Consider the following 25,823-nt stretch of genomic DNA (forward strand, 5'->3'; position numbering starts at 1 on the left):
AACCTCCTGACTGTGAAGCTCAAAGCTAAAGGAACGCCTCTTAGACCTTCTACCACCTTTCATGTTAACTGTGTCCTGAAATTGAAACCAGGTGTGGTGGTTATCAACAAATGGGCATTTCAGTGTATTTGTCTGAAAGTTGAACTCTGCTATAAGAAAGAGAAAAAAAACAACAACAACCTGTTAACCACTGATTTTAAAACTCAGCCACTGTTTACAGCACTAACTGATTCCTATTTGAAAATACTCTGCCCACTGATGGGCCGTGCGCACAGCTATTGTGAACTATATAATGAATACGGACTAAATGTACGCTAAGTGTTTTAAAGCAACAATCTACTATCATTGCATCTACAGCTGGAGCAGGATAACAAGTGCAGTCTTGAATTCTCTGCACATCAATCAGTTTGTATGTGATTATTGTCATCCATTCAATCAGCAGAACGGCCTGCAACAATCGCAGCCTCCTCTCAAGCAAATGTCTCTCTGTTTGTCTTTGAATGCTCTTTAACTAAATCGGGATTCATTTTTGAACAGCACATGACTGTGCTGAGGAAGATATAAATAACAGTACAGATAATGCAAAAACTGCTTACTTCGGAGCGCTGCATCAAAACTGCAGACGCCTGCTATGCCCTGCTGTTACAGGAACATACACAAAGCCTCCAGCACTTTCTGATAATATAAAATATATCTGCTACATTCATGACTTAAGATTTTTAACTTCCGGTTGCAACAGGATGTCCAGCCTACAATTCAAATGATGCAATTTTGCCTCAATTTATGATAATCATCTAGACTTGTAAACTTGTTTTGATTGCACTTTTATGGCTCTTTGAAATAGTAGCACTTGTTAATATGTTTACAAAATACACACTGAAGTAAGGCAGCGCACCAGCTTGATGATACCGGCTTCACATGTCTGTGAGAGCAGGTTGTTCTGCTTCAGACAAGACAAAATCAGATGCATGGGGCGGAAATACCCTCCGATGTATTTTAGCTAATTTGGTGGCATATACACTTGGGATAAACACAAATTTATAGTGATACTTTGATACTTTCCTCATAATCTTCTAATAAGTTACTTGGAAAGGACTGTGATTTGGCAATCAATAAGAAAAATATAAAAGTAAAAAAATAATAATAATACACATGCTAATACTGTCTGAATAATCCAGTGGCCAGTGGTTGTGTTTCACTGGTGACTGAATAGTTAATAGTCCTTGTACTTTTTGCACACTATTTGTTTTACAGTTATGGTCACAGACTCTCAAAAAAAGACAAAACACACAAGCAAACAAAGTTAAAGGCAGAATTGATTGCTTGCATTTTCTCCCCTCAAATTTAATGCAGTATTAATGTGATTGTGAATTGGTTTGGCCACAACAATCATGTCGTGAGCATCGTGGCAGCCTTACTACCAATTCATGAATTCCCATTAAATGACTGAAGTTATAGCTTAACATGCAAAGAAAAAACAGATTCAGTTCAAACATGTAAAAAGGTTTGTAAACTGATGTTAACTGAAGGGATTTATTTGTAAAAACAGATAAAAGCAATTCAGGAGCATAAAAATAAGATTTGAGTTATATTATCAGATTAACAAAACACATTAATAAACACAAATGGAGAAATGTGTTCCCAAAAAGAACCCCTCAGAATAACTACTTCAGTGTACGTCATGCAGCTCTTTCAAGGATTTCCCATGAAAAATCATCAACCCTGTCACTAAAACTTAAAGAGTCTCAGGGCATTAGTGCCAAATTACACAGTTCTGTAGCCTGCAGGATGCTTACAACAAATTATTAGGAAATAGTGGACCACTATTAAAATAATGGTAAAAATGGGCAGGTATGCTCCAATCTCAAACTATATAATATAAAGAAACTTGATATTGATTTTGAATATTTATGCAGAATTAACAGGTAATCGTTAGTGAGATTAAACACTGAAACACAGCCAGGTTTTTTGTGTTAATGAAGATAAGACACCAAACTGTCACTCAGTTCACTCACTCATCCAGTGCACAGTGTAAACACGCACAATAGGCTGGTACAGTTTATACATAAAAATAAATAATATAATCAAAAAGTAAGAAATTGAATAGAATAGAATAAAGTTCTATACATCTTCTCTGAATAAACACAGTAACCTTTCATAATGGAGTGTCACAGTAATCTCTGCATACAAAGGAAAGTAACCTGAAAGTCTCACCTGTAAGCCGTTAAATCTGGATCTGATCCACTATAAGCCAGGGATCTGTTCAGTCAACTGTGTCAACTCAAAATACGTCTTTCCTCTCAGCAGCCTCTCTTCCCCAATTATTATAGTCCTTCAGCTCATGTGTAATCCAATTAGAGCTCCACCCGCCACCCAAACCCCCATCCTACCCTTACACACACACACATAGTTTGCAACATCTTCGTCATTAGTCTTTGTGGAATAGATTAAAGAGTTTGGATAAAATCATTTGATGCATTTCTAGTAGGCTAATACAGATATGTATAAAAATATCATTCTCTCGTTTCACCTGTGTTTACTTCATGAAATCAACATAAACATTGCATACTGTTAGAGTAAACAATAGGAAAACTTGAAGTATAGGGTTTCTGTGTGTCCCAGGAAGAATTGAAAGGACGTGGAAAAAGTGTACGCCCTGCGGGCGGATATTGCTGTTTTGTGTTTGTGACGCTGTCATTGACTGGTGTGTGAGAGCAGAGAGCCAAATAACTCCCACACTCTCTAAATCAATGACCACTCAAGGGACAAGCGGAAGCGTTCTGACCGACCCGTTCCTCCCACAAAAAGTCAAAAGTTTGATTACACCCACCTGGAAGTCATGAGGTCATATCTCCACAGCCAATAATCAACAGAATAAATGGTGGCAGATTATGTTCCTGCAAACCACGACTATGTTGAAACGCTACATTTCTTTTTCAGTTTTATGTAATGTTGACGTCTGGCTAAAATGACCCAGTGTTGCCAGTTGAAACAGGAAGTGCTCTGGTCTTGAACAGTGCTCTCCCACTTGGCAGTCTAGCTGTCACTTCACCACCATCTCCTCATCCTCCTGATAGGAAGGTCAGCTCATTCAAGCCTAATGTCATCTGAAAGTAATACGATATGTATTGAACAGAAACGTATGCCAACACTGAAAGTCTGTTGCTTGCCAATATGCATACAGAGCTAACCCACGCTGTGTTCATGGCTGCATTTGATTTTTTATGTATTTTGAACAAACGTGCACTCTGTCTGGAGGTTGAACCGTTTATATTTGAGTAGTCAAAGGTCAAGGTGTTTATGTAAATCATTTTATTCATATAATCCAAAATCACAATCACATCGCCTCAGTGGGCTTTACAATCACAATCAGCTTCACTGCGACATCATTGTACTCAGCAACCTGACCGGTTCGCGGAAGCATAACATTGATGCGGAAATGTGCTTTTATGTGAGACTTTCATCCTTCAGTCTCTTCTTCTTCATTTACCAAACCAACCCTTTCTGTAATTGCCATTAGAAAAGCTGATTTTCCATGAGGAACCGAGGAGGAGGTTTGACACACACACACACACACTGACTTACTTGCATTCAAACAATAATGAGATACTTTTTTTCAGATTGCCTGATTGGCTTGGAGCTTTGTGTTGTAGTTGGATCAATGTTTCATGGTGCTGTACTAGATTAGCAACAACTCCAAAGATCTATTGGGGGCTTAGACTTGGTTTTATCGGTTAGGTTAGAATTGGGTTGAGGTTAGTGTTAGTGTGATGGTCAGGGTTGGCCATTGAGTCATGATGACAACAGTCAGGGTAAGGGGCTAGGGAATGCATTACGTCAGTGAGGGTCCTCAAAAGTAATGCGTCATCATGCGTGCGCGCATAGTTGTTGACCCCAGGAGGCTAGATCAGTTTCACTTAATTAACACCTTGAAAGTTCTTTGGATCAGCAGGTTTCTCACATTGCATTTTCTAATCATCTGGAAGATAAGTTGCCTTAAATACTGGAACACGTGTGGCGAGGGGCACTGAGAGGGGAAGCCGAACAACACCACCTTGACTTGCAACAAAGAAATATTTGAGCTATTGAGATCGGTTGGGAAATGAAAAAGGACACACAGGCTTTTTACTGAAAAGGCAGAGGCGCAAGTTTTTAAGTAAGTTAAAGGTTCTATCTTAAACCATGTCAACAGGCAGGAACTGCTGCGAGGGAAAAGGGTTAATGAGCAAATTAAAAACTCTTAAAATCAGTAAGGTGAATATAAACAACTTTATTACAATTATCTTTGAAAATAGGCCTCAGTGTGAAATATTAAGACAATCCGTGCAATTGTATTAACAGTCGATCCAACTACGATGATGAAAAAGGTAAATTAAGCTCTGGGGGGCAGACTACACAGAGGCGGTGTCCAGGGGTGCCACCACTACTCACCTTCAGTGCAGCACAGCAAAACTCACAACAAAATGGTGCAGTCAATAGTGTATACCCAAGCAAAAAGTGAAGGGACCTCACCATGGGTACCTGGCCTCCTAAGAATATGGCACTCTGCTTGGGAAAATAACTACACAAATGGTCAGAAAATAAGTAATAAAAAAGGAAACAAACAACAATGTACAGTAACCCAGTTGGTCTGAACAAATTCACCTTTAAATATAACTGAGGAAAATTGACCTGAACCATTAGTTCAGACAAAATACAACACTAATGAAACACAAAACTAAACTAAAGGGGGAAATTTGGGCAAACGACAAAACTAAAATTAAAACTATGGGCACAACAGCAGTGTTACTGTGCAGATGAACCACTCATAAACACAGAAAGCACTCTGGTAAGGGCTCAAATGGGGATTCCTCACATAGACACCAGAAGTAGAACAGTGGCACACAGGTGCCTTATAGCTTGGCCCTGATTAGGAAATTTGTTGGGGGAGAGTTGATTCGAGGCTGCATTCACCAACACGACACCTTGCTCTGGACTAGGTCAGTATACACCATCACACATGCCTGTAAACTTGTTCTTCCAAGAGACATTCTCTGGAAAACTTGACAAATGGGTGGAGGTATCTATCCATGAGTGAGTTGTTTTTCCTGTCCAACACCTTCTTGTTGTCAGTTAAAAAAACAAAGTCAAGCATGGCAGCAAGCAGGAGTTGCGATTTTTAGTCATCTGTGGGCCTAAATTCACTTGTGACTGTTGATCACAAGTGAATTTAGGCACCCAAGTGAAGCACCGGTTTAGTCCTTTAGTTCAGGTTTCTAAATTCACTGATCAAAAGTCTGACAGTCTTTATGGCAGAGGGATACCATGTAACTTTGTTTAAGGCCCATATGAGGACGGATGCAAAATTCAGTTTTTGCCTAAAGCAAAGAACACTTTATGATAACCATCATCCATAAACAGTAAATTAATAGTTCATTAAACTTAAGTTAATCATTATTTCACCATCAACCATTGCTAATAACCATTGATACATTTTCCAAGCTTAACTTAACTTCAAGTTCAATCTTTTTTTTGTGTGTGTGTCTGGATTAAAAATATCACACCCAAAAACATTACAGTGAGCGAGGCAACGTGTGTTCACATATTATACATGACAGCATCAGACATGATAATTGCTCTGGGACTGTCAGTTTGATAAGACGATATGACGATGGTGACTCCCACTCACAGAGCAAATACTCCACAGACACAAACCCTGATGGTAGATGAAATCACATCTGTGTGTGGAGCAGTGTGTGAGTCAGCCTGCATCAGCACGCTCTGATGAGTTTTGATTGGACTCTGGAGGGTTTTTCCTATCCATCAACTGGTGTTATTCCACTCAGGTCCCCACAGAAATGACTATGTAAACGGCACCACAATTAATGATTCACACAGTTGTTGTTAGATACGTGAAAGCCAGAGGGCTGCTTCCCCACACAGATGAGGACACAGAGCCTGTCAAGGGCTATATAACCAGGTAACTCCACACACAAAACACAATATGTCACTTTAGGTCCCACTTAATGTTTTTGTTGTTTTTACATGTTTCTTTGGAGTAGTTGAGGCCTTCTAGCCCTGTTTGATCACTTCCTAAGTCTCCAGCAGGGGACAGTGAAGGAGCAACATCTCCTGGTGAGAGTGATAAATTCCTCCTCCCTTTTCCCTCTCTCATTTTCTCGTGGATTACTTTTAAAAAAGCAGGGAAAGATGAGAGTGAATAAGAGAAGGACAGAGAAGTGACCGGGTCTCATAAATAAACAGAATTGAGGACCTCCAGACTCAGCACTGATTAAAAATAGATCACAAAAGGATGATGAGATCAACAGTACCATAGCCTGATGTGTTTTATTTTCACCAAGTCAGTTCCTCTTTTTTTTTTTTGTTCAAAATTATGCCACATAATAAGTGAGAGGTTACAAAACTGTGCAAATCTGCAATAACTTATTTTTTTTGGCCTCCTGTAAATGATGTCTTTTCAAATCTATTTGGGATCTTGTGGTTTCCAGAGACCTGGATGACACAAGACGAATTGTATGAAGCCACATGATTTTTTTTTTTTTTGCTCCAGATTTTCTTTTTGAGACTTTGACGTTTACTCAACTTTCCATCGACGTGGAGGTGATCTTATCCTTTAAATCCCAGTACTGTCTGTACTTCAGAGAAAGAATTTGGCTTTTAATACTAGAGGGTGACTGCTCTTTGTAAAACACTGCTCTCCTACAACTGCATCTTAATCTAACTGGTCATAAATCACGATGCGAATTGATATCACACTAAACTCAAAATATAGCTCTTTAAAGTGGCAGTTTACAAGGAACAGTTTACAAAGCACAATGGAAAAAACTCATCGGTGATATAAGACTCTAGATACGTTTACTCTAACACAGGTTTTTGTGCTACTGTAGTGAATCTTCTTGTTTTTGGCTGCTGTGGTCCATTTGGTCTTGAATGAGCCTTTTTCTGTTTCCAAAGAAAGGGAAAAGCTCTGGAGTACTCTAACAGAATAAAGCCATTTTTGTGTGAGGGGACAAAGTGTGTGTGTGTGTGTGTGTGTGTGTGTGTGTGTGTGTGTGTGTGTGTGTGTGTGTGTGTGTGTGTGTGTGTGTGTGTAAGAGCAAAAGAAAGAGTAGAAAGGAAGTAAGAGGAATGACGTTATAGTAAAAGTGGGGGAAGGAATAAGATGAAAACTCTTTTAAATTAAAAAAATAAGAGTGTTTATTTAAGAGTGTTTTAGTACTTAACATTGATCCAAGAGCAAATACAAATAAGAACATAAGGAGGAATGCCGGTTGGGAAACTGTGTCGAGATGAGTCAGGATTTCCATTTTATGGCATATGTGCTCCAATGAAAAATGCACTGTTGCTCAATGACAGTGTTTTTTTAATTTTTCATTTTAAGGGATAAAAATTCAGCCTGCATTTAATAGTCATTCTGTATTCTCCTCATAAGGTCTGGATTTACAGAGACTTGCTGTATATCCTTCATCATACTGAGTCTCAGTTCACATTTCTAACTGATGTAGAAATGATGTATCATTGCTATCAAATGACTATCCAAAAACCACAGATCTCCAGTTTTGGTGATTTCGAAATGCTCATCCCTCTGCCTGAATCGGCATATTTTCCACTTATTCTATTTTCAGGATGTTTTTGCACTTCAGCCTTTGTGCAGTCGTGTGTAGCCCCCAGCCAATATGACACAAAGTCAGGACTCTACAGAGATGTAACTCTGCAGCAGCTCTAGCAGCTCCTCTACTCCTGGTCTGTCATGAGGCGCTGAAGGCCTGTGTGTCTGTTTGACTGAGGGCAGGGAAACCTACAAACACACACACACACAGAGCAGAGAGGCAAAGCCTGCACTTCAGCTTATTTATTTGAATTATTAAGTATTCAAGACTCATTCTCCTTGAGCTGAATGTATGTTAAAAATATTTGATCATAAACCTAAAAATGGGGGCTATCATTCTTGACTAATGACAACTGGATTTTGTTTTGATACATTGTTTTTAACAGGACTGTGATGACTCTGATTGAGAAAAAGATGGACCAACATATATAGCGTGAGTGAATGGGGCCTCAGAGAATAAAATAGGTCCTTCTCTAAATGAAGTTAGTGCAGAAAAGTGATGAGTTTAGATGTAAAAATGCATAGACAGCAAACAGGTCTAAACTGACAAAACTGCATCCACTATGGTGTTGTGTTTTTCTTATTCTTCATTTGTGAATGCGTTCCGTCTTCCCCTCAGATAGCACCCTGTTCCCTCACATGTCTTGGCTGTATAAGAGATAAATTTGCTCACGGCAAGTGGGAAGACTTCTTTCAAGTATCTGGGTCAAAAACAAAAACCCACCGACTGAGAGAGAGGGAGCGGAGGGACGCAGAGGGACGCGGAGGGACGCGGGGGACGCGGGGGACGCGGGGGACGAGAGGATAGCAGGGCAGACAAACAAAAAACTGCTTTAGGACACATGGACTTTCCCCACGTGAATCAATATTCAAGCCCTGATCTCCCCGTTGAGCAATGAGGCCAAAGAGAAGAGGGAGCTGAAAGACAGATGAGACAGAGGGAGGGCTGTGGGATGTCATGTGTAAAGAAGGAGATTCTCATTGGAGGCAAAGAGAAAGAGGATCGCTATGCATGTTTTGAGAAAGTAAAAGGAGGGAGAAGAGGGTAAACAAAAAAAGCATCCAACCCTCTGAAGCCATCTTGCTCACACTGCCACGCTCTGGACTCCAGCTCTGACTATTATTAAGGTAGGTGCTGCCACAGGATTTAAAATAATGCCATGAAAATATGAAGTTGTGGGTGGAACAGCAATTCTATTTTTAGCTGTAGTCAGTGCAGGAAAAAGAGGACATGCATTAATGGTTTAGCTTAGTGTGAGGGCTCTGTATTCCTCTGTTTTTCAAAACATTTTGAAAAGATTTTAAAAATCCAGATTTTTTTTTCTTGTTTAGTGTTTTTCCACTCCTGTAATTCCCTGCTGGCCTCTTCTAATGTGGGAATCATGACAGTTGAACACTTTTTCTGTTTCTTATCCTGCTGTGTTTTCTCACAAAATATATGCTCTGCTCACATAATACGCTTAACTGACTTTTTTGCATTGAGATAGAATGATGCTTGTGCAGAGTTGACACAATCTGAGTAGTTTGGAAACATTTAAATATATATACATTTCCTAACTACATATATATATATATATATATCTGAGTAGTTAGGAAATGTATATATATTTAAATTCGTTGTTCAGTATGCACAATGGGAACTCATTTGTTATGTTCTTGGCTTGTTTCTCTCTATACTTTTGTGTTTAGTGGCTTTGGGGGAATAAAAGCTGTAACAAGACCAGAATGATGTCCTCCAAGTTGAAGTGGCTGATTGTGATCCAGCTCCTGCTGAATGAACATGCTCTGTGCAGGGTCCCACCTTCTTTGGCTCCGAAAAACTCTGTGCTTCCGGGAAACGACTTCCATGGAGAAGTAGAGGAGACAGCCATACAGGATCATCAGTCTCTCCTGGGATCCCAACTGCAGCCTGGTCTCCCCTCTGTGGAAAATCCTGGTCCTGTATCGGTGGTTGCGCAAAAAGAGGTGCGAATCCGATCTGCCAAACGTGTAATATCAGACCTTAGAGGGAGGCTTCAGGGGCATATTCAAGATCGTCTCCACATCCAGGGTAACGTCAGCTGTGAGGAGCTGCTGTCTGCCAGCACTGTGGATGACCCATCATCCTCCATGCTCCCCCAGGAGCTGCTGGGTCTCTCTTTGGTGCCTGTGTTGTTGGTAGCAGGCTGCCCACAGGAGGCGCAGACTCTGGTGCTCAAACTGTACGATCTGCTGGGAATAGAAGATACGGAGGAGCTGCTGATGGAGGTGGAGGGTCTGATAGAGAGGAGGTTGAGCAAGTCTGCATCTACGCTTGCACCTGCATCAGCAGCATCGCCTTCAGAGCGGGATGAAGCCGGGCGCCACATAGAGGCTGTGATGTTTAACATCCAGCAGCTGGCCACGATGGGAGAAGGTGTGTCAAAGCAGGAAGGGCACTGTGAGGGTTGGACCAGGGTGAATGCAACCACACTGGTAGGAAGAGCTGTGGACGGAGTCACAGGTGATCTAGAGGAGGCTGTGAACACCTGCGAGAGGCTGGGAGTCCTGTGTGCTGGTGTGACCAGCAGTGGACTACTCAAACCTGGAAGGTATCAGGCAGTCTTTAGGAAAGGTAGTCGCATCCTGCCATCTGAGTCCACAGAGTATGAATGCTGGATCCGTCAGTGCAGTGCAGAGGAGGATCTTTCGATCCCTCCCGCTTCAGGTCGAAGGATGAAGCGAAGCCCCCAGAGGAGCTGTATCAACAAAAGCGAGGAGCGTGTGTACAACGTGGTGGAGTGGATCCCCGGGGTCAGCACCCTCTACAACCTCGGCACAGCTGTGTATTATGCCTCAGTCAACTGCTCGGAAACAGCCAAGGAGAGGGCCATCCTCAGCGCTGTTGACCTCAGCACGGATGCGCTCATGGTCGCCACAGGAGGGACTGCAGGGGTTGCAGGCTACGCTTTGGGTGCAGGGATGAAGACTGGTGTGAAAGCTGGCGTCAGATATCTCCTCAACTCCATGAAGGAGGAAGACGACGTGCTGGTGAACCAGTTCAGCTGGGAGGAGGGCGTCATCACTGTCCAGTAGACTGGAGGATCAAGAAATCGGCCTGTGAAGCTTCGGCAATAAAAATCGTTATATTTAGTATATTCATTTTTTTAAACAATGACACGGGATAGATTTTTTTTAGCTGTTACTGAAGAGTGACAAATTGGTTCTAACCAAATCATTTGGAAGACAAGATGCAAATGCTTGCATTAGTTAATTTTGAAAGGGAAAAAAAAAAACAGTGTGACTGTGCAAGCAAAGGTGTCAGTCAGTAAATTTAAAGGCCTAATTTGCAGGATTGTTACTTGCTGTTGATAAACACATCAGTCAAAGCTGGCCCCTCCCCCCGGTTCAACGGTAGAGCGAGAGAGAGACAAATGAACAAGCCAGCCCACACCTTCACAACCCGACAGATTTTACGTGACTGCAGCTGTAGAGCAGGCCTTGACTCTCTGTTCTGTGTGTATGCGCGTGAAGCTTCTACCACCGTCGGTCAAAGAGACACACAGACCTGCAGCTCTTTATAAAGACTGAGGGCTCCTGAGCTGTTCAGAGAGGCAAACATCTATAGCACCAGTGTTGCGCTGTCGGTGACTGGGGGCAACACACCACCGCCTAAATGTTGAAGCCCAACCATACTGAAAAAAAATAAATAAATAATGATAATTAAAACTCAGGCAGAGGCCATCCACAAACTTTTAGTGCATGGTAAGTAAGTGGTAAGTGGTGATTGAGATCACTTTTGTATAAATCTGGACATTTTTATAGGGAAAGGGGAGAGAAATCCTGCATATTATGCCTGTAAGAATTAAAAAAAAAAAAAACAACAAACATTTATTAGAGACAGGATCTAGCCTAAAATGTGATGAAAATTACAAATTCATTGTGAACACTCTCAATAATATATATAAAAAAATAAGCTCATAAAGTCAGCGTTGAACCTTTTGTGTCTTAGAAAAATAGCTTTGTTTGTGCATAATGAACAAAATAGTTCAACAATTTATCATATTAAGCAGCAACTTTTGAAGAACTGGTCTCAGGAAAGTAAACCTTCAATCCCTCAAGATATTTTTTTTTTGCCTTCCATCCAGTGCAGTGTCCTTACTTCTGTTCACTGTCTTTCATCATTCTCACAGTTTATCATGTCATGTCACATTCTCACCTCGGGTGTAATTGCAGGGACACTAGACGGAGAACTAAAGTTTGTGGTTTTGTGTGTGTCTTTCATAAATGTCAATAAATTGTACTTTAAATCTGTGTGTATACAGTGATTGTCAGTGTTTTATAAGGTACTCAAAGGTTGTACTATCTGGAAAAACGTAATAAAGGTAAATTACACATATAATTCAATTAATTTGTATACTGCATAATATAGGTTCAGAAACAGGGTTTCTTTTAGTCTGATTCCTGATAAAATAATTTCAAATTTTACATCCATTTCTTTGGCGCTTATGCAGCTCGGAATCTGCAAAGTAGTTTGTGAAAGTAAACAAAAAAGTAATCACTACTTCCCCACTCCTGCTGGAGTCGTCAACCTCCTCTCCATGCAAAACAGTTCGACACATCAGTCACTTGTGTCCGTCAACAAAACAGTTGATGTGCTACAAAGGGCCACTAATTAAAAGTGAACCACAATAAGTGTTGGTTAAACTCTTTCAGATTATTACAATGAAGGCAAATTCATTTTACTCTTGATCTAAGGCCCAGCTGATCACCATGAACAGAGCTGAGTAAATAGTGACAGTCAATAAAAGATCCCTCTTCTGGTTCTGAGCACCACCCTGTGAACTTTGCTCTTATATACACCAAACAGCTAAAAAAGTCCATGACTCTTTCTCAGTCTATTATAGACCTGATGAATCCACAGTTAGTAGCTGCCACTAAAATATACAGTATAACATACTTCATTAGGGCTCTAAATGTAGTGGAAAGAGATAAGGAACAAACTGGGCTCCATTTAATCAGATAAGCCTGAGAGAACACTCAGCCTGCTTCCTGGTAAGGGAAAATATTACGTGATTTAATTAGAGGAGCTACACTAGTTTAAGATCTATTTAATAATGTTAGATAATAGGCCTGTTTGTCTGGAGGGAAAACATCTCTCTCTCTTAGGTTTTCTCAGCTATCCCCATATGTGACTTTTAGCCCTACGAGCCTGAACGCTGCCTGATATCCGCTGGCACAGCTTTGCGTATCGTCCCGAGGTCCTGTCTCATCACAAAAGGTGACAGAGCCTTTGCTGTCTGCGCTCCACAGCTGTGGAACTCCCTGCCCAGCGATCTCAGGCAGGCAAGCTCAGTGGCTTCTTTTAAATCTCTTCTAAAGACCCACTCACTCAAAGTTATCATGACAATGTTTATTCATGCTGTTATCACATGCAGGTCAGGTCAGAACATGGCTGAGCAGGTGTGCTGATAACAGATAAACACCTTCTGATGACTGCAGGCAGCTGGTCGAAGAAAAAATGTGTGTTGAAGCTCCAGTAGCACTGTGACTATTTATTTCTATAAAGTGTATGCTGTGTAGCTTACATTGTGCTATAAATGAACCCAACAAGGGGGGTTTGGATGATTTTCATAAGTCTGGTACCATCATGATGAGTCTCTGCATGGCAAATTTAATTTTGTGTCAAGTATGACATCTACTGGCGAGAGCGGGAACTGAAGGGATGAACAAAATAAATGCTGCTGTTATCCTCACAAAACTATGCTGTCAACAAAGAGCCAGCTGTGGACCACAAGATAAGCATGTATATCAAGGCAGTCTTTAGTTACTATGATTTATTTTCATACATCCTTTTCTATAATAAATTTACCATTGAAACTTCATGACATTTCTGTTACAAAGTGCTATGTGTTCCTGTCATTGCATCACAGGAAGATGGTAGCTGTGGAAATCATTGGACATGAAGACTGCCACGATACACATGTTTTTAGACATATGATCGCGACTGTACTGTAATACCATGAGTCGACTGATTTTTGACTATTATTGATTATTTATAAAATGATGATAATTTTTTTTTCTGATTATCAGACTGTGTATGTAAGCAGTGTGTTTTTTTATTTGATCGTCAATCAAACATATTGACTAAAATGTGCCACTTTGCTACTGATGCAGCATGTAATCTGCAAAGTAGCCTGTATCTAAAGTTATCAGATACATGTGGTGAGTAAAATGTACAGTATTTACCTCCAATATGTAGCGGAGTGGAAGTATAAAGTAGCAGAAAATGGAAATACAAGTACAAGGGACCTCGGAACTATACTTAGTACAGTTCAACACACTGGCACTCATCGCTGGTTAGTCACTAGTGGTGATTTATCGTTTAACAACACCAGAGTTGCAAAACAAAGTTGTGTTTGAGTCATTTTTAGCGAATCCACATCACAGAAAAAGAAAAAAACAAAAAACATAAACTTCTTCATAGGGGTGAGTGCAGGATAAATTGAGGAGGGCGATTACCAGTTATTACATTACCAGGGTAAAAAAATAAAATAAAATAGGCCTTAATCAAATAAGGAGCCGGGGGCGTGGGTGGTATTGCAAGAAAGAAAACTAAGAATTTCCGTGATGACAAGTCATAAATGTAAGAGAAAAAAAACTCTGACATTCCTCGAGATAAAGTCACACAAGTGCTGTGTGTGCAATGAGGTTCAGCCGATTTCGCAAGACGAGACGATGTGGTTTTCTTGACAAAAGCCCCCACACCATTCATTGTAAATTTTAACCTCAGTAAACATCCGAGTTTTCTCGGAATATTCCCCCTCCCCAGACTCCGTCTTCTCTTTTTTTTTTGCCTACCCGCAATGGCCCTTCTGCGCCGCCTTACTCAGAAGAAGGAACTGTTTATTTGGAAAAATGCAAATCAAATGATACAAACGAACGCAGCCAACACAATCTCATATACATCTATTTATAGAATATGAATATGAATATGATGCTTTTCGTACACTTTACCTAGTATTACAATTATATACAAACCCGCTGTACTTTTTACTTCATTACCTGACCGCTACATTTTGTGTATAATAAAACAAATATGAAAACATCTGCATGCTTAATATCAAGTAAACCCTTTAACATGGTGCGTTGTTATCAAAATTAAAAAAATAGTCATGGTTACGAGGGACGCATAACCCGCATGTTGTTGTTTCCTGATCCGGAAGTGAGCGCGTCACATGTTTGTATCATCACTCTCACAACCTTATTTCTCGGGAAATCCTCGGACAGGGCCATAAGTTTCTATTTCGTTTACCACGCCCCTACACGGCTGATTGGCGTGGAAGTGGACCAACAACGCGTGCTGACTTGAGTCCGGATCGACCAATCAGCTGCTGGCTCTGAGCTCACTCGGAAACTGCGCGACCTGACTCGAACATTTCGGCTCTTTAACTGCGTTGACGGCAGCTGTGTAAGAGCCAAAATGGCACCTGGGGTTCGCTTGAGAATAACGACGTGGGCGGGATTAGTGGGCATCCAATAAAGAAGAGAACCAAGTGAGGAAGACTAAGGAAATAACATTCACACGCTTGTCGTCTGTATGTAGTTGTTTTGCTTTCCCAACTTCGACAACAGCTCTCTAGTAACGCCAGAAAACACAGCTAGCAATAGCTATGCACATGTTTTAACACCAATTAGCTAGCTAATAAGATATTTCGAAGCGGACTGGGACTGGCAGCATAAAGAGAGGTGAGTAAATGTGTTGTTACTGATGGGTCGAGTCCTATCAGCGTTGTTGACTGGCAGTCTCTCCAAGAGCCTGCAAACATACAAATAAAATACACTCCAGTAGCTTGTTAAAACGTAATTCTCAGCCGTATCATGTTATAAAATCAGTACACAGTAACCACAGGTCGTCTTTTGTGTGTTTGTACTTTGCTCCCTAAATTGTTGTTGTTTACTGACTTGTATTAACCAGACACATTTTAAGATTAAACGACGCTGTCTCTCAGTTCAGATTTGCTGAAGTATTCATACTGTGTACACGCGTGGTAAGTGTGGTTTGATGTTTCTGTGTATGTTGGTGGTTTCCTGATCAACCTTAGGATGGCTCAGTGGGACAGACTGAGGCAGCTGTCTGATGTGTACAGGCAGGAGTTACATGAGCTCTATGACAGGGATGCTTTGCCCATGGATGTTCGGCACTACCTGTCAGTTTGGATAGAGAAGCAGGAGTGGTAAGGCAGCACTATCTTTTTGCCCCTTCTATTATCCAACCCATACGGCGCCATTCAGTGATGCAGTAAATTAACTAGCTTGTAAAACACTGCTTGTGTCTTTTTCTGTTCTGCAGGTTACGAGCAGCACAGGACCCTGACAAAGCCATGGTGCTGTTCCAGGAACTGCTGGCGAATCTGGATATCCAACACAGCCGCTTTGTTCAGGAGGAGTCATTCTTGCTGCAGCACAACATCAGACGCTATAAACAGAACTTTCAGGTTTGTGTGGATAGGATTTGTGGAAAAAAACATGTTTGTTTTAAATTGGAAACCTCATGAATTTGAGTACAGTAATGGTTCTGATCAGCTCTCTCAATATTGATAAGCAAAGCCCTCCTGGTGTTTTTTTTTCTCCTATTACCCTGCCTGCAACTGCCTAATAATTATAAGTACCAAACTGTGACACTGCCATCTGTCTGACCTCTCTCCCCTGACAGAAGTACCAGGATGACCCATGTACCTTGGCAAGGAATATCCTGTGGTTTTTGGAAAAAGAGAAAGAAGTCCTGGACAGGGCTGATCTAGCTGAGCAGGTTGGACAACTTTTCATTAACTTGTTGGCATGTCACATTTATAAACCCGGAACACACCCTGCTGCTCATACAATAGTGTAATGGAAACAGCCTCCAAATGATTTACAGGCATTATGCAATATGACATGGCAGCTGACATCTGTTGTTTTTAGAAGCAAATATTTTATGGTATAATTACTTAATACTTTGCTCTATCTTGACTGCCTATACAATACAACTCTGGTCAGCTGTTAAGTTATATATTGGCAGGTGGACTGTGTGTTTGCAGAACAGTTACTTGATTCATAAATTGTATATATTTTTACGTGTTCTTTGTATATTTAATTAAATGTTTTGAACTGTTTTCAGTTGTCCAGAAAAATATATTTACATTTATTAAGAATGATCCACTTGTAATGAATACAAACTACAGGACTCAATGTGTGGGCTAGAAATACTTTCCACCAAGCAGTGATATCATTTTAACTGGCACTCTCACACTTCTATCCAATAATGTTACAGAGTATCACAACTCAAAAACCTTTTATCTCTGTTCCGGTTCCTCCTGCTCCTTTGCTTTGTTTCAGGTCCAGTTTTTGAACGTAGCACAGGAGGCCATGGAGATAAGCAGCCAGCAGGACCTTGAACGTAAAATGTCTGGCCTTAGGAATGACATGCAGGTGTGGATTATATTTCATCATGCCATTATGTTGTGCTTTGAAGATGACAGAGATCACAGTTCATCATTTTTATTTCTTTGGCTCTTTACGTTTGGGATATAGTGCATGGAGCACACAATGTCATGTCTGGAGGAGCAGCAAGATGAGTTCGATTTTAAATTCCAAACCTACAAAATGGAAGGTAAGGTGATTAACAGGGTCTGGTTATATTTGCATGCTTTGACATTGTTCTCTGACGATGAGTAATAAAGTGACATGAATCACAGCTGCACGTTTTGGTCTGTCTTATGTGGAAACTGTGACCCTGCTGTGGAAACCGTCATGCAGCTGTGGTAGACGAGGCTGTGAAGAAAGAGCAAATGAAGTTTTTTCAGCAACTCATCAACAGACTGGATGAATGCAGAAAGGTATGGAGTTATTAAAATGTTTTGATAACACAGCTATCTTTTAAATTCTTCCCTTATTTTATTGTTTAAGTTAAATTTTTTCTAATACAATCAACTTCTTAGAGCACACTGTCAGACCTCCACAAGCTGCTGGACAAGACTGAGGAGCTGATCAGCTTGCTGGTGAAGAAGGAGCTGGTGGAGTGGCAGAGGAGGCAGCAGAAAGCCTGCATTGGTGCTCCAGACAATGTATGTCTGGATCAGCTAGAGACCTGGTATGTCCATCTTCACCTGCAACATTTACACATACAGTTGTCTATTTACTTTTCTATTTTTCTATATATTTATACATGTTTATTCTTTTCTATATGTTATGTTAAGTCACTAGAGGTTGAGAGTAACGAAATTTCGATTCTCTGCTTGTCCTGTACATGCTGCAGAATTGACAATAAAGTTGACTTTGACTTTGACTTTGAACATCAGTCTTTACTTTTTATTATTGTATCAGTAAATCCTCTGCAGATAAATTGCCTGGCTAGACAGTTTGCTCTTGGTCAGCACAGATATCATGAAATGTCTTCCAGCTGAAATGTCAGACTTCTCCAATCCTGCCACCACTATGAAACTCTACAGTTTTCTTCGTTAGTTGGTGTTTTCCCATTTTTTTCCCCTCCATTTTGTAAGACCTGTGTTAACAACAACACTTGTCCTTTTGTTTTGTAGGTTCACCTGTGTGGCAGTGTGTCTGTTCCAGGTGCGGGAGTTTCTTAGTAAGCTGGAGGAGCTGGTTGGAAAAGTGTCCTATGCCAACGACCCTGTGAAGGCCCAAAAACCTGCTCTGCAAAGAAGAGCAGACACTCTTTTGAAAGACCTACTCAAGAGGTCTCTATTTTAGAAAGAATTTTCCTACTCTCTCTTGCTCTCTTATAATTTCCCTGTGAAAATTTCTGACACTTTTCTTTTACTGTTTTTTTTTAAGTTCTTTTGTGGTTGAGATTCAGCCATCTATGCCTCAGGGGAAAGGACCCCTGGTGCTCCGCACAAACGTCCAGTTCTCTGTCAAGACCAGGTCAGTGCCACTCCAGGCAATTGTTACAATGCTGTGTATTTTTAAAAATTGTGTGTGTGTGTGTCTATATATATATATATATATATATATATATATATATATATATATATATATATATATATATATATATATTTATCGTTATACGTTTTAGTATCTTAATTTAACAGTGCTAAAATCTTACACATGACTTTCAGACTTCTTGTCAAGTTTCCTGAGCTGAACCACTCCATGAAAGTGAATGTGTCCATGGACAGGTGAGATTCCTAATTTAGTTTCAGTTACTCTCACAACACACACAGCAAATGAGCAGCTGTTAGTCCTTGACCTCAAACAATAGAGGATGGTGTTTTGTTGCCTGCCTGTGGTCATCGCTGTTTTTCTCCCCCTCGAAATTAGGGAGGCTCCTCAGATCAAAGGGTGAGTATTTATTTCAGATAACTTTAGTTTCCATATCACATGGGTTGTTCAGAAGAGCTGAAATAAACATTCCCATTTTATGTAAATTTTGATTTTGTCAACCTGTTATGTTTATAGATATCGACGTTTTAATGTTCTGGGGAACAACACCAAGGCCTTGAACATGGCAGAGAGCCAGAGTGGAGGCATGGTGGCAGACTTCAGGCATCTGGTGAGTGATACTGACATGAGAACAGAAAAAATATGATGGCTAACAAAACTCTTCACAACAGTTAGATTTAACACCTGGTGTCTCAGGTGGTAATATTATTGTTTTGTGTACAATTATTTGTCTGTAGACTCTGAAGGAGCAGAAGTGTGGAGGTGGTGGCAAAGGAGCCAGTGATGTGAGTTGACTTTAGGAAACATAAAGATAACATCTGTGCTTACAGTTATTCATAATTAAAGATGATATGAACAACCAAATGCTGATCTGTGTGTGTGTTTGTTTTGTGTTGACAGATTTCTCTCAGTGTCACAGAGGAGCTGCACATCGTCTACTTCAACACAGTATTTGAGCAGAAAGGCTTGTCTGTTGAGTTGCAGGTGAAGTTTCTTCTGCTTCTTTTCATGTTATATGGCCGACTTAAATAAAAATGTCTCTGACCAGTGTTTAGTATACAAATGTTATCATTGTTTTTATTGTTTTGATCATGGAATTATAATCTAAAGAAGAGTTGTTTCTCCCTGGCACCTACCCTAGGCCTGCTCCCTTCCGGTGGTCATCATCTCCAACTCCAGCCAGCAGCAGAGTGCCTGGGCTTCAGTTCTCTGGTTCAATATGATCAGTCAGGACACCAAGGTGCGAGATGCCATGTAGCATTTTGCAGTTTATAATTGGAAATTATTGCTTGACATTTCTTTTGTATGCATGTGTTAATGTGATCCCTTCCTGCAGGACGTCCTGTTCTTTGCCAACACTCCTTCAGCTGCTTGGCCGCAGTTTGGAGAGATGCTGAGCTGGCAGTTTCTCTCTGCCACTAAACGCGGTCTGAATGATGCTCAGCTGGAGATGATTGCACACAGACTATTCGGTAAATCCTCCCTTAGTTTCTTAAGTTTTGCTTATTTTGCGGTTAATTTGCTTTATATTGGGCTAAAAGTCATCTGTGTGTCAGGCATTTTCTTCTGCATTTTGAGACTGTTTGGATTTTAATTTAAAGATTAAGAAAACCCTGAAAATGTTAACATATCTATCTTATCTATCTAGTTTTTCTTGTATCTTTTGGGGAATGCAAGATTTTAAAAAGAAAATCTCCCTTTATCACATTTAAGCTCAGTTTAATTATTATCCAGTTGCTTGTCTCTGTCTGTGGAAAACAGTGTTGATAGAATTTTATTTGAATTATTCAGACAGCCATCAGAACTCAGTTCCCATTGATTTGTCGGATTAGGATTATGATATGATAGGACTGCACCAATAATTTATCATCTTCCATGGCTTTTTACAGATTATGTCATTGAATGAGAGTTGAATAATTTATTTTCTATTCCACCAGGAAAGAAGCAGAGCTATGACAACTGCCAAGTAGCTTGGTCAAAGTTTAGCAAGGTAAGAATACCAAATTGATCAGAGTGATTAACTTAAACCCCAAGAAATTAACGAAATACTGAAATTTGAAATCGAAATACCTCTGCTTTGGTGATCCTCTGACTTCTCACTCTGGTTTCGCCATGCAGTGGACGGCTTTAGTTCTGAGTAAAATGATACATTCATCTCACACCTCTCGAGATAAAATGTCATTATTGTACTGAGCCCCTGATTTTTCCTCATCAGAGATCAAAATGACAGGTTGTCTAGTGTTTTGGTTCATTTACATTTACTTATGTTTATTTTTCATGTATTTTGTGTTAAAACTAGCATGGTAAAGTGAGATATCGCACATCGGAAGCATTACCTGCTAAATATATACACACACACACACCTTACAATTTAGATTAGTTTACAATGAACATTGCAGCTGCAAAGAGCCACTAGCATAGCTTCTTTCTGGAAAGGTTGTGTATTGATGACCCTTCTCAAACTATTTTGTTAAAGGAAAATCCTCCCGACACTTTCTATGTGTGGTTTGATGGCATCCTCGTGATGGTGAAATCATACCTTGAAGACCTTTGGAGGGATGGGTATGTTTTCTCAACATTTTCTAACCTGGGCTCAATACAGTCAATGTGTGCCTTTAACTCAAGATAAATGGGAGAAGTTTGTTGTTTTACATGAACTCTCTATCTGCACTATAGCCACATCATGGGGTTCGTGAGCAAAGGCAAAGAGAAATCCCTCCTCAAGAAAAAACAGAGAGGCACGTTCTTGTTGCGCTTCAGTGAAAGTGTCATTGGAGGAATCACTTTCTCTTGGGTGGAAACCACCATAACTGGTAAGATTTGTTTTACTTCATAATGACTCAGATAGATTCTTCAGAGTTTTGGGATTATAGACAGAAATATAAACAAGCCTCCTGTTTTTTCATCTTTAAATGATCATCCTCCGTCTGATGTAGGTGAGCCTGACGTTAAGACAGTACAGCCCTTCACCAAAACGGACCTTTCCCAGATCCCCTTCGTTGAAATCATCAGAAACTTTCAGATCTTAGAGGCTGAAAATATCCCAGAAAACCCTCTTCTGTATCTTTATCCCAACACCCCCAAAGACGAGGCTTTTGGGAAGTACTACTCTGAGAGGACAGGAGGTAAAGACTGATTTTGCTTCCCATAAAAAACACACCTCATGTCATTTCCTGTTTTAGTAAATGTTAGTTTACCTGTGTTTTGCAGTAGTCATTGGTAAATTTGTGCCAAATTGATTGCGTTGGAGAAGAATGTGACACTTAACATCACATCTGAACTCTGTCTTTCAGATAACAGCCTTTACATAAAGTACATCAAAACAAAGCTGGTGTTTGTTTCAAAAGAGTAAGTATATCACTCTGTTTCTTTCAGATGATTTACAGCTTCTTGCTTGTTTGAATTAAAAAAACATGTTGTGTTCTAGATGTGCTATGTAAAGAAAAACAACAACCTAAACAGCAAGCTGAAAATGTACATACTTCATGTAAGAAGCAGTGTACCCACGCCCTTTTTCCCTTTTCTGTCATGAGCAACTGGTTGTAATGACTGTTTGTCATTGGTCATGTAGGAACACACTGGAGGCTAGGTCACCCATGTCCTGTGACATGGCACAGGGTGAAGGCCTGGAGCCAATGAATGGCCTGTATGGAGAGGGAGCTGGTGAGTCATGGCTCTCCTTGCTGTCCCATCCAGCTGAAAATCCCATCCAAATAGTCGCTCTCCCTTCGTCAAAAAGCTCTGTGTTGCCCTCTCTATTTTGGTCTTGTGGTGTCGAAAAATCAATGTGGACGATGCTTTCTATAAAGATGTCAGGCACAGCTGTGATATTGTTGTACTTCTCACTTGTATCCTATGGGGCTGTTGGCTGCTTCTACTGAACATAAAATCTAACAGCTGTGGAGGTGATTGGTTTGAGAAGCATGTTACTAACACATTCATTTGATTTTATAGCTTTTTCACTACCTTCTGATGCTTAAGCACTTGAACATGTTGCTTGGTGCAAGTATGAAAATCAATTAAATGACACTGTAAAATATAGCCATAGGTTGATTGGTGATTAATCATGAAATCAAATGAAATATGGATACATTATGATTGTTATTATACTATGAGTAATTGTGGTAGCGATAGCATTTTGTTTGACAGTGATTGAACATACAATCAGTTGGAAATCATCTTTGCTTGGAAAGGTATGGATGAAGACAATTCGGTTTTCTTTTTCTTTTCACTTTGACTTCAGTAAATATCACGCTTGATGCATGTGCTTGACTGCATGCAGATCCGTGGAGGATTTGGGTTAAAGCAAAAGTTATAAACTTTTGGGAAATGAACTTTTTTCAAATGATCACAAAATCTACCTGCCCGCACCTCTAAAACTCACTAATTGACAAGTTTTACGTTGTCAGCTAAATCCATTCAAAAACTGAAGTGTAGAAACAAGGATTTGTCTCTTCTCAGCTGTGCTGGGCTGTTTCTTGGCCACAACCAGTCAACCTCATGAAACCCGCATAGAATACGTAGTCGATAAGATGTAGATGTGTTTAGAATCACTGGTTTGCGGCTTTATTACCATTCGACAGAGCCAGGCTAGCTGCTTCCTCCTGTCTCCAGTCTTCAAGCTATGCTAAGCTTAGCGGCTGCTTGCTGTGGCCTCATATTTGATACTTAGTGAATACTTTAAGTATTTAGTGAATACTTTAAATATTAAGTTGACTTGTATTTACTGCAATGTGGAATTTCATGTGAGTGCCGTACTTAAGCCTGAAATACAGCGAAATTCCTTCCAGTCAAGCTTGACAAACTTGGAGACAAATACAAACTTCAAAAATGAGGGTCTTTCGTTGCAGTCTCAATTACATAAACTCTGCAGGCAATTCATGCATGCAGAAAATCTAATCCTTTTGGTCTGTATGGTCCTACCTTTCTGTTTTCTTTGGAATGCGTAGCACATCACGTTTGTCACTCTCATTTCCTCAGTGAAAGCAGTACCAGAAATAACAACAGCCATGAATACAGAAACACCATCTTTCTCTTGTCTCTTTCTCTGCTCTCAGAACAAAACGACACTCCTCAGCCTCTGAACTCACCTCTGGAAATGTATCACCCTGATCCCATGCTGTCTGGCTCTCCTGCAACCCAAGAGGAGGATTTACTGACATATCTCAGTAACCCCAACCTCTTTGCTGAGTGTGACATATTGCAAAATGATGTGGGGCTTCCTGAATTGAGTCTTCAGGGATTTAATTGCCTGCCCCCACAATCCTGTGGAAGCATTTTCCAGTGAGCCTCTGATGTCATTCTCTTTATCATTCATCATCAGCTCTGTTGCCACTTATGTTACAACATCCATGTCACATAATTGTGTCATACATAGCAAAACCAGTGTTAATTGTGATAGTTTGCTCTGAATGTTGTTGGTACTTGGCAGCCCCTGTGCTAAACCTGACTTGCAATATTTTAGAATAGCTGTTTCAATCAGCAGTTGAACTTTGACATAATTCACATTTTTTAAATCTGCTTTTATCATGTTGTACTGTTGTCAAAAATGATTGATTGAGACTATTGAAGACACAAAAGAGGCACCAGTCACCTGCACTCAATCCCTCAACTATCATGCTTCAGAAACATTTTGGTTTCCGGATATGGTATCACATTAAAGGGATGTGTTTGGAAAAGTTTATAAGAGACATTGTACATTGCTGACACTGCACTTAATTTATTGTTTTGATGTTTATTGTGAGTTCCCTTTGGGGTTGTTTTTATGTTGGTGCCCACACTTGTTGATAAACTACTGACATATGGCACTTGCCTCCTGTAAGTTAGTTATATGCTATGCTTTTATATAACCCTGTTCATTTAAACCAATAAAGGGGAGCTGACTGGTTGTGTGTTCAGTTAAGTTAAAATATTTCGTTTCTTGTCACATTATCACTGTATAAAACGATGACAGGTCTACAGCTGGTTCTAGGTGGCGCAGTATTCATTAAAATCGTATAGTGAGACTGAGTACAATTATCTTGCTTAAATTAAATAAAATTCAGCACTCTGTAGGTATGGTTGATGATCTAACTCTTGGAGTATTTTGGCCTTGTATAGACTACTGCACATTTCGACGGAGCTTTATTTATCACCTTAAACCAGCAGCAGGTAGAGAGCTGTTTTCAGTGCTAGCTTACCGCGCCGGAAGCGTCAAGTTAGGCTAGCAACATAAGCCAGCTGACGGTGAAGGTGGACCGCAGGCATACTAAACGACACGTTTTTCTCAGGAGTTTCTGGAGACGCAACAAGTGCTTAAAGGTCAGTAAATGTTCATTTTCGCCAGGTGTTGCCCTGGCCCATTTGGCAATGTAAGGTTTATTTAAAATAGGTACATTTTGCTATCGGTTCAGTTAGGCTAAGCTAGCTTAGCTAAAATGTGGTTCAGTGGATCATTAACTTACCCCCAGTGGCCAAAATTCGGTCAGAGCAGTATGAACTAAATTATTTTAATGTAGCGTATATACCTCTTATTTCACTTAGCTTCTACTGTTGTCAGGGAATTTAGGGTGAAATAGGACATTTTATATTTGTTTGTGCTGGCAGTGACTTTTGACACTTAGGTCTGTTTTGAAATATTACCACAGTGTTGATCAGTTCGCATTAAAATTTGAAACAAAACTAATGAAGAGTACTACTTTTGAAAATTGGCTGTGTTACTTAGTTAAAGCTTTATTTCCACTTTTTCACTAGTTAAGTTCATGCCTAAATACCTGCAATCTATAGGTAGGCATAAAAAAGCATCGACTGATATGACTGTTTGAACATGCCAAAGCCCTGTCTGAACATGCATGACAAACTTAATTGTAGCATAGAGCAATGTAAAATCATTAAAATCACCAAAATCACCTTGTATTGACTTTCTACAGTTACCTCTGGCTTGGTAGAATTCAATCCTCAAAAGAAATACTTGTAAGGATGTGTATTTTTAAATTTACAAACACAAACTTTTATCCATTGCACTGAACTGGGCTTTTTTGATTAAAGTATTATCATGTATTCATTAGTAATTAGTGTTGGTATCAGAAGCAGATTCAATAAACAAAGATAATCAATATTGTTCAGCATTAAATCAAATTTGTTAGGTATGGCCCACAATTACTGCCACATCACTTTGTGATTTTGTAAAATAGCAGCAGCAAAGAGGATAAAATCTAATGTAGGCTGGTCTTTTGGGGCCACCTTCAGGCCAGAACTTATGTTCTGTGTCCCACTAGTTTTTGGGACTTCTCTACTTGTAATCAGAGGGATGAACTGTGCTCACAACCTGGTA

The 25,823-nt window shown here is 40.0% G+C and overlaps 2 protein-coding genes across 4 annotated transcripts; both read left to right on the forward strand.

Annotated features, from left to right (window-relative positions):
• Positions 1-8,458: 8,458 nt before the first annotated feature.
• Positions 8,459-11,881, forward strand: apof (apolipoprotein F). Its single transcript, XM_037099844.1, has 2 exons — positions 8,459-8,737; positions 9,299-11,881. The coding sequence occupies exon 2, from the start codon at positions 9,335-9,337 to the stop codon at positions 10,661-10,663; it is 1,329 nt and encodes a 442-aa protein (XP_036955739.1). The 5' UTR covers positions 8,459-8,737; positions 9,299-9,334; the 3' UTR covers positions 10,664-11,881.
• A 2,939-nt stretch (positions 11,882-14,820) lies between these two features.
• stat2 (signal transducer and activator of transcription 2) lies at positions 14,821-24,422 on the forward strand. Of its 3 annotated transcripts, none has more exons than XM_037099827.1 (24): positions 14,823-15,316; positions 15,651-15,804; positions 15,921-16,065; positions 16,284-16,379; positions 16,946-17,038; positions 17,141-17,219; positions 17,366-17,445; positions 17,548-17,699; positions 18,148-18,306; positions 18,404-18,493; positions 18,688-18,747; positions 18,890-18,910; positions 19,028-19,121; positions 19,249-19,296; positions 19,412-19,495; positions 19,653-19,751; positions 19,848-19,983; positions 20,449-20,501; positions 20,988-21,073; positions 21,188-21,324; positions 21,448-21,636; positions 21,805-21,859; positions 22,083-22,174; positions 23,569-24,422. In XM_037099827.1, the coding sequence occupies exons 2-24, from the start codon at positions 15,674-15,676 to the stop codon at positions 23,796-23,798; spliced, it is 2,409 nt and encodes an 802-aa protein (XP_036955722.1). In that variant the 5' UTR covers positions 14,823-15,316; positions 15,651-15,673; the 3' UTR covers positions 23,799-24,422. The 3 variants fall into 3 exon arrangements, with proteins under 3 accessions (XP_036955723.1, XP_036955722.1, XP_036955721.1); XM_037099826.1 differs by having other exon boundaries at positions 14,824-15,316; positions 15,673-15,804; XM_037099828.1 differs by lacking the exon at positions 22,083-22,174 and having other exon boundaries at positions 14,821-15,316; positions 15,673-15,804; positions 23,569-23,765.
• Positions 24,423-25,823: the final 1,401 nt, after the last annotated feature.

This window comes from Acanthopagrus latus, chromosome 6 (genome assembly GCF_904848185.1).
Source record: "Acanthopagrus latus isolate v.2019 chromosome 6, fAcaLat1.1, whole genome shotgun sequence".
Lineage (NCBI taxonomy): Eukaryota > Metazoa > Chordata > Actinopteri > Spariformes > Sparidae > Acanthopagrus > Acanthopagrus latus.

What these genes read in the sequence shown, in the direction of transcription:
- apof (XM_037099844.1), top strand. Translation starts at nt 9,335, where the DNA reads ATGATGTCCTCCAAGTTGAAGTGGCTGATTGTGATCCAGCTCCTGCTG.
- stat2 (XM_037099827.1), top strand. Translation starts at nt 15,674, where the DNA reads ATGGCTCAGTGGGACAGACTGAGGCAGCTGTCTGATGTGTACAGGCAG. An exon ending in GCTATAAACAGAACTTTCAG is followed by an intron (nt 16,066 to 16,283) that starts GTTTGTGTGGAT and finishes CTCCCCTGACAG; the next exon opens with AAGTACCAGGATGACCCATG. An exon ending in CTGGATCAGCTAGAGACCTG is followed by an intron (nt 17,700 to 18,147) that starts GTATGTCCATCT and finishes TTTGTTTTGTAG; the next exon opens with GTTCACCTGTGTGGCAGTGT.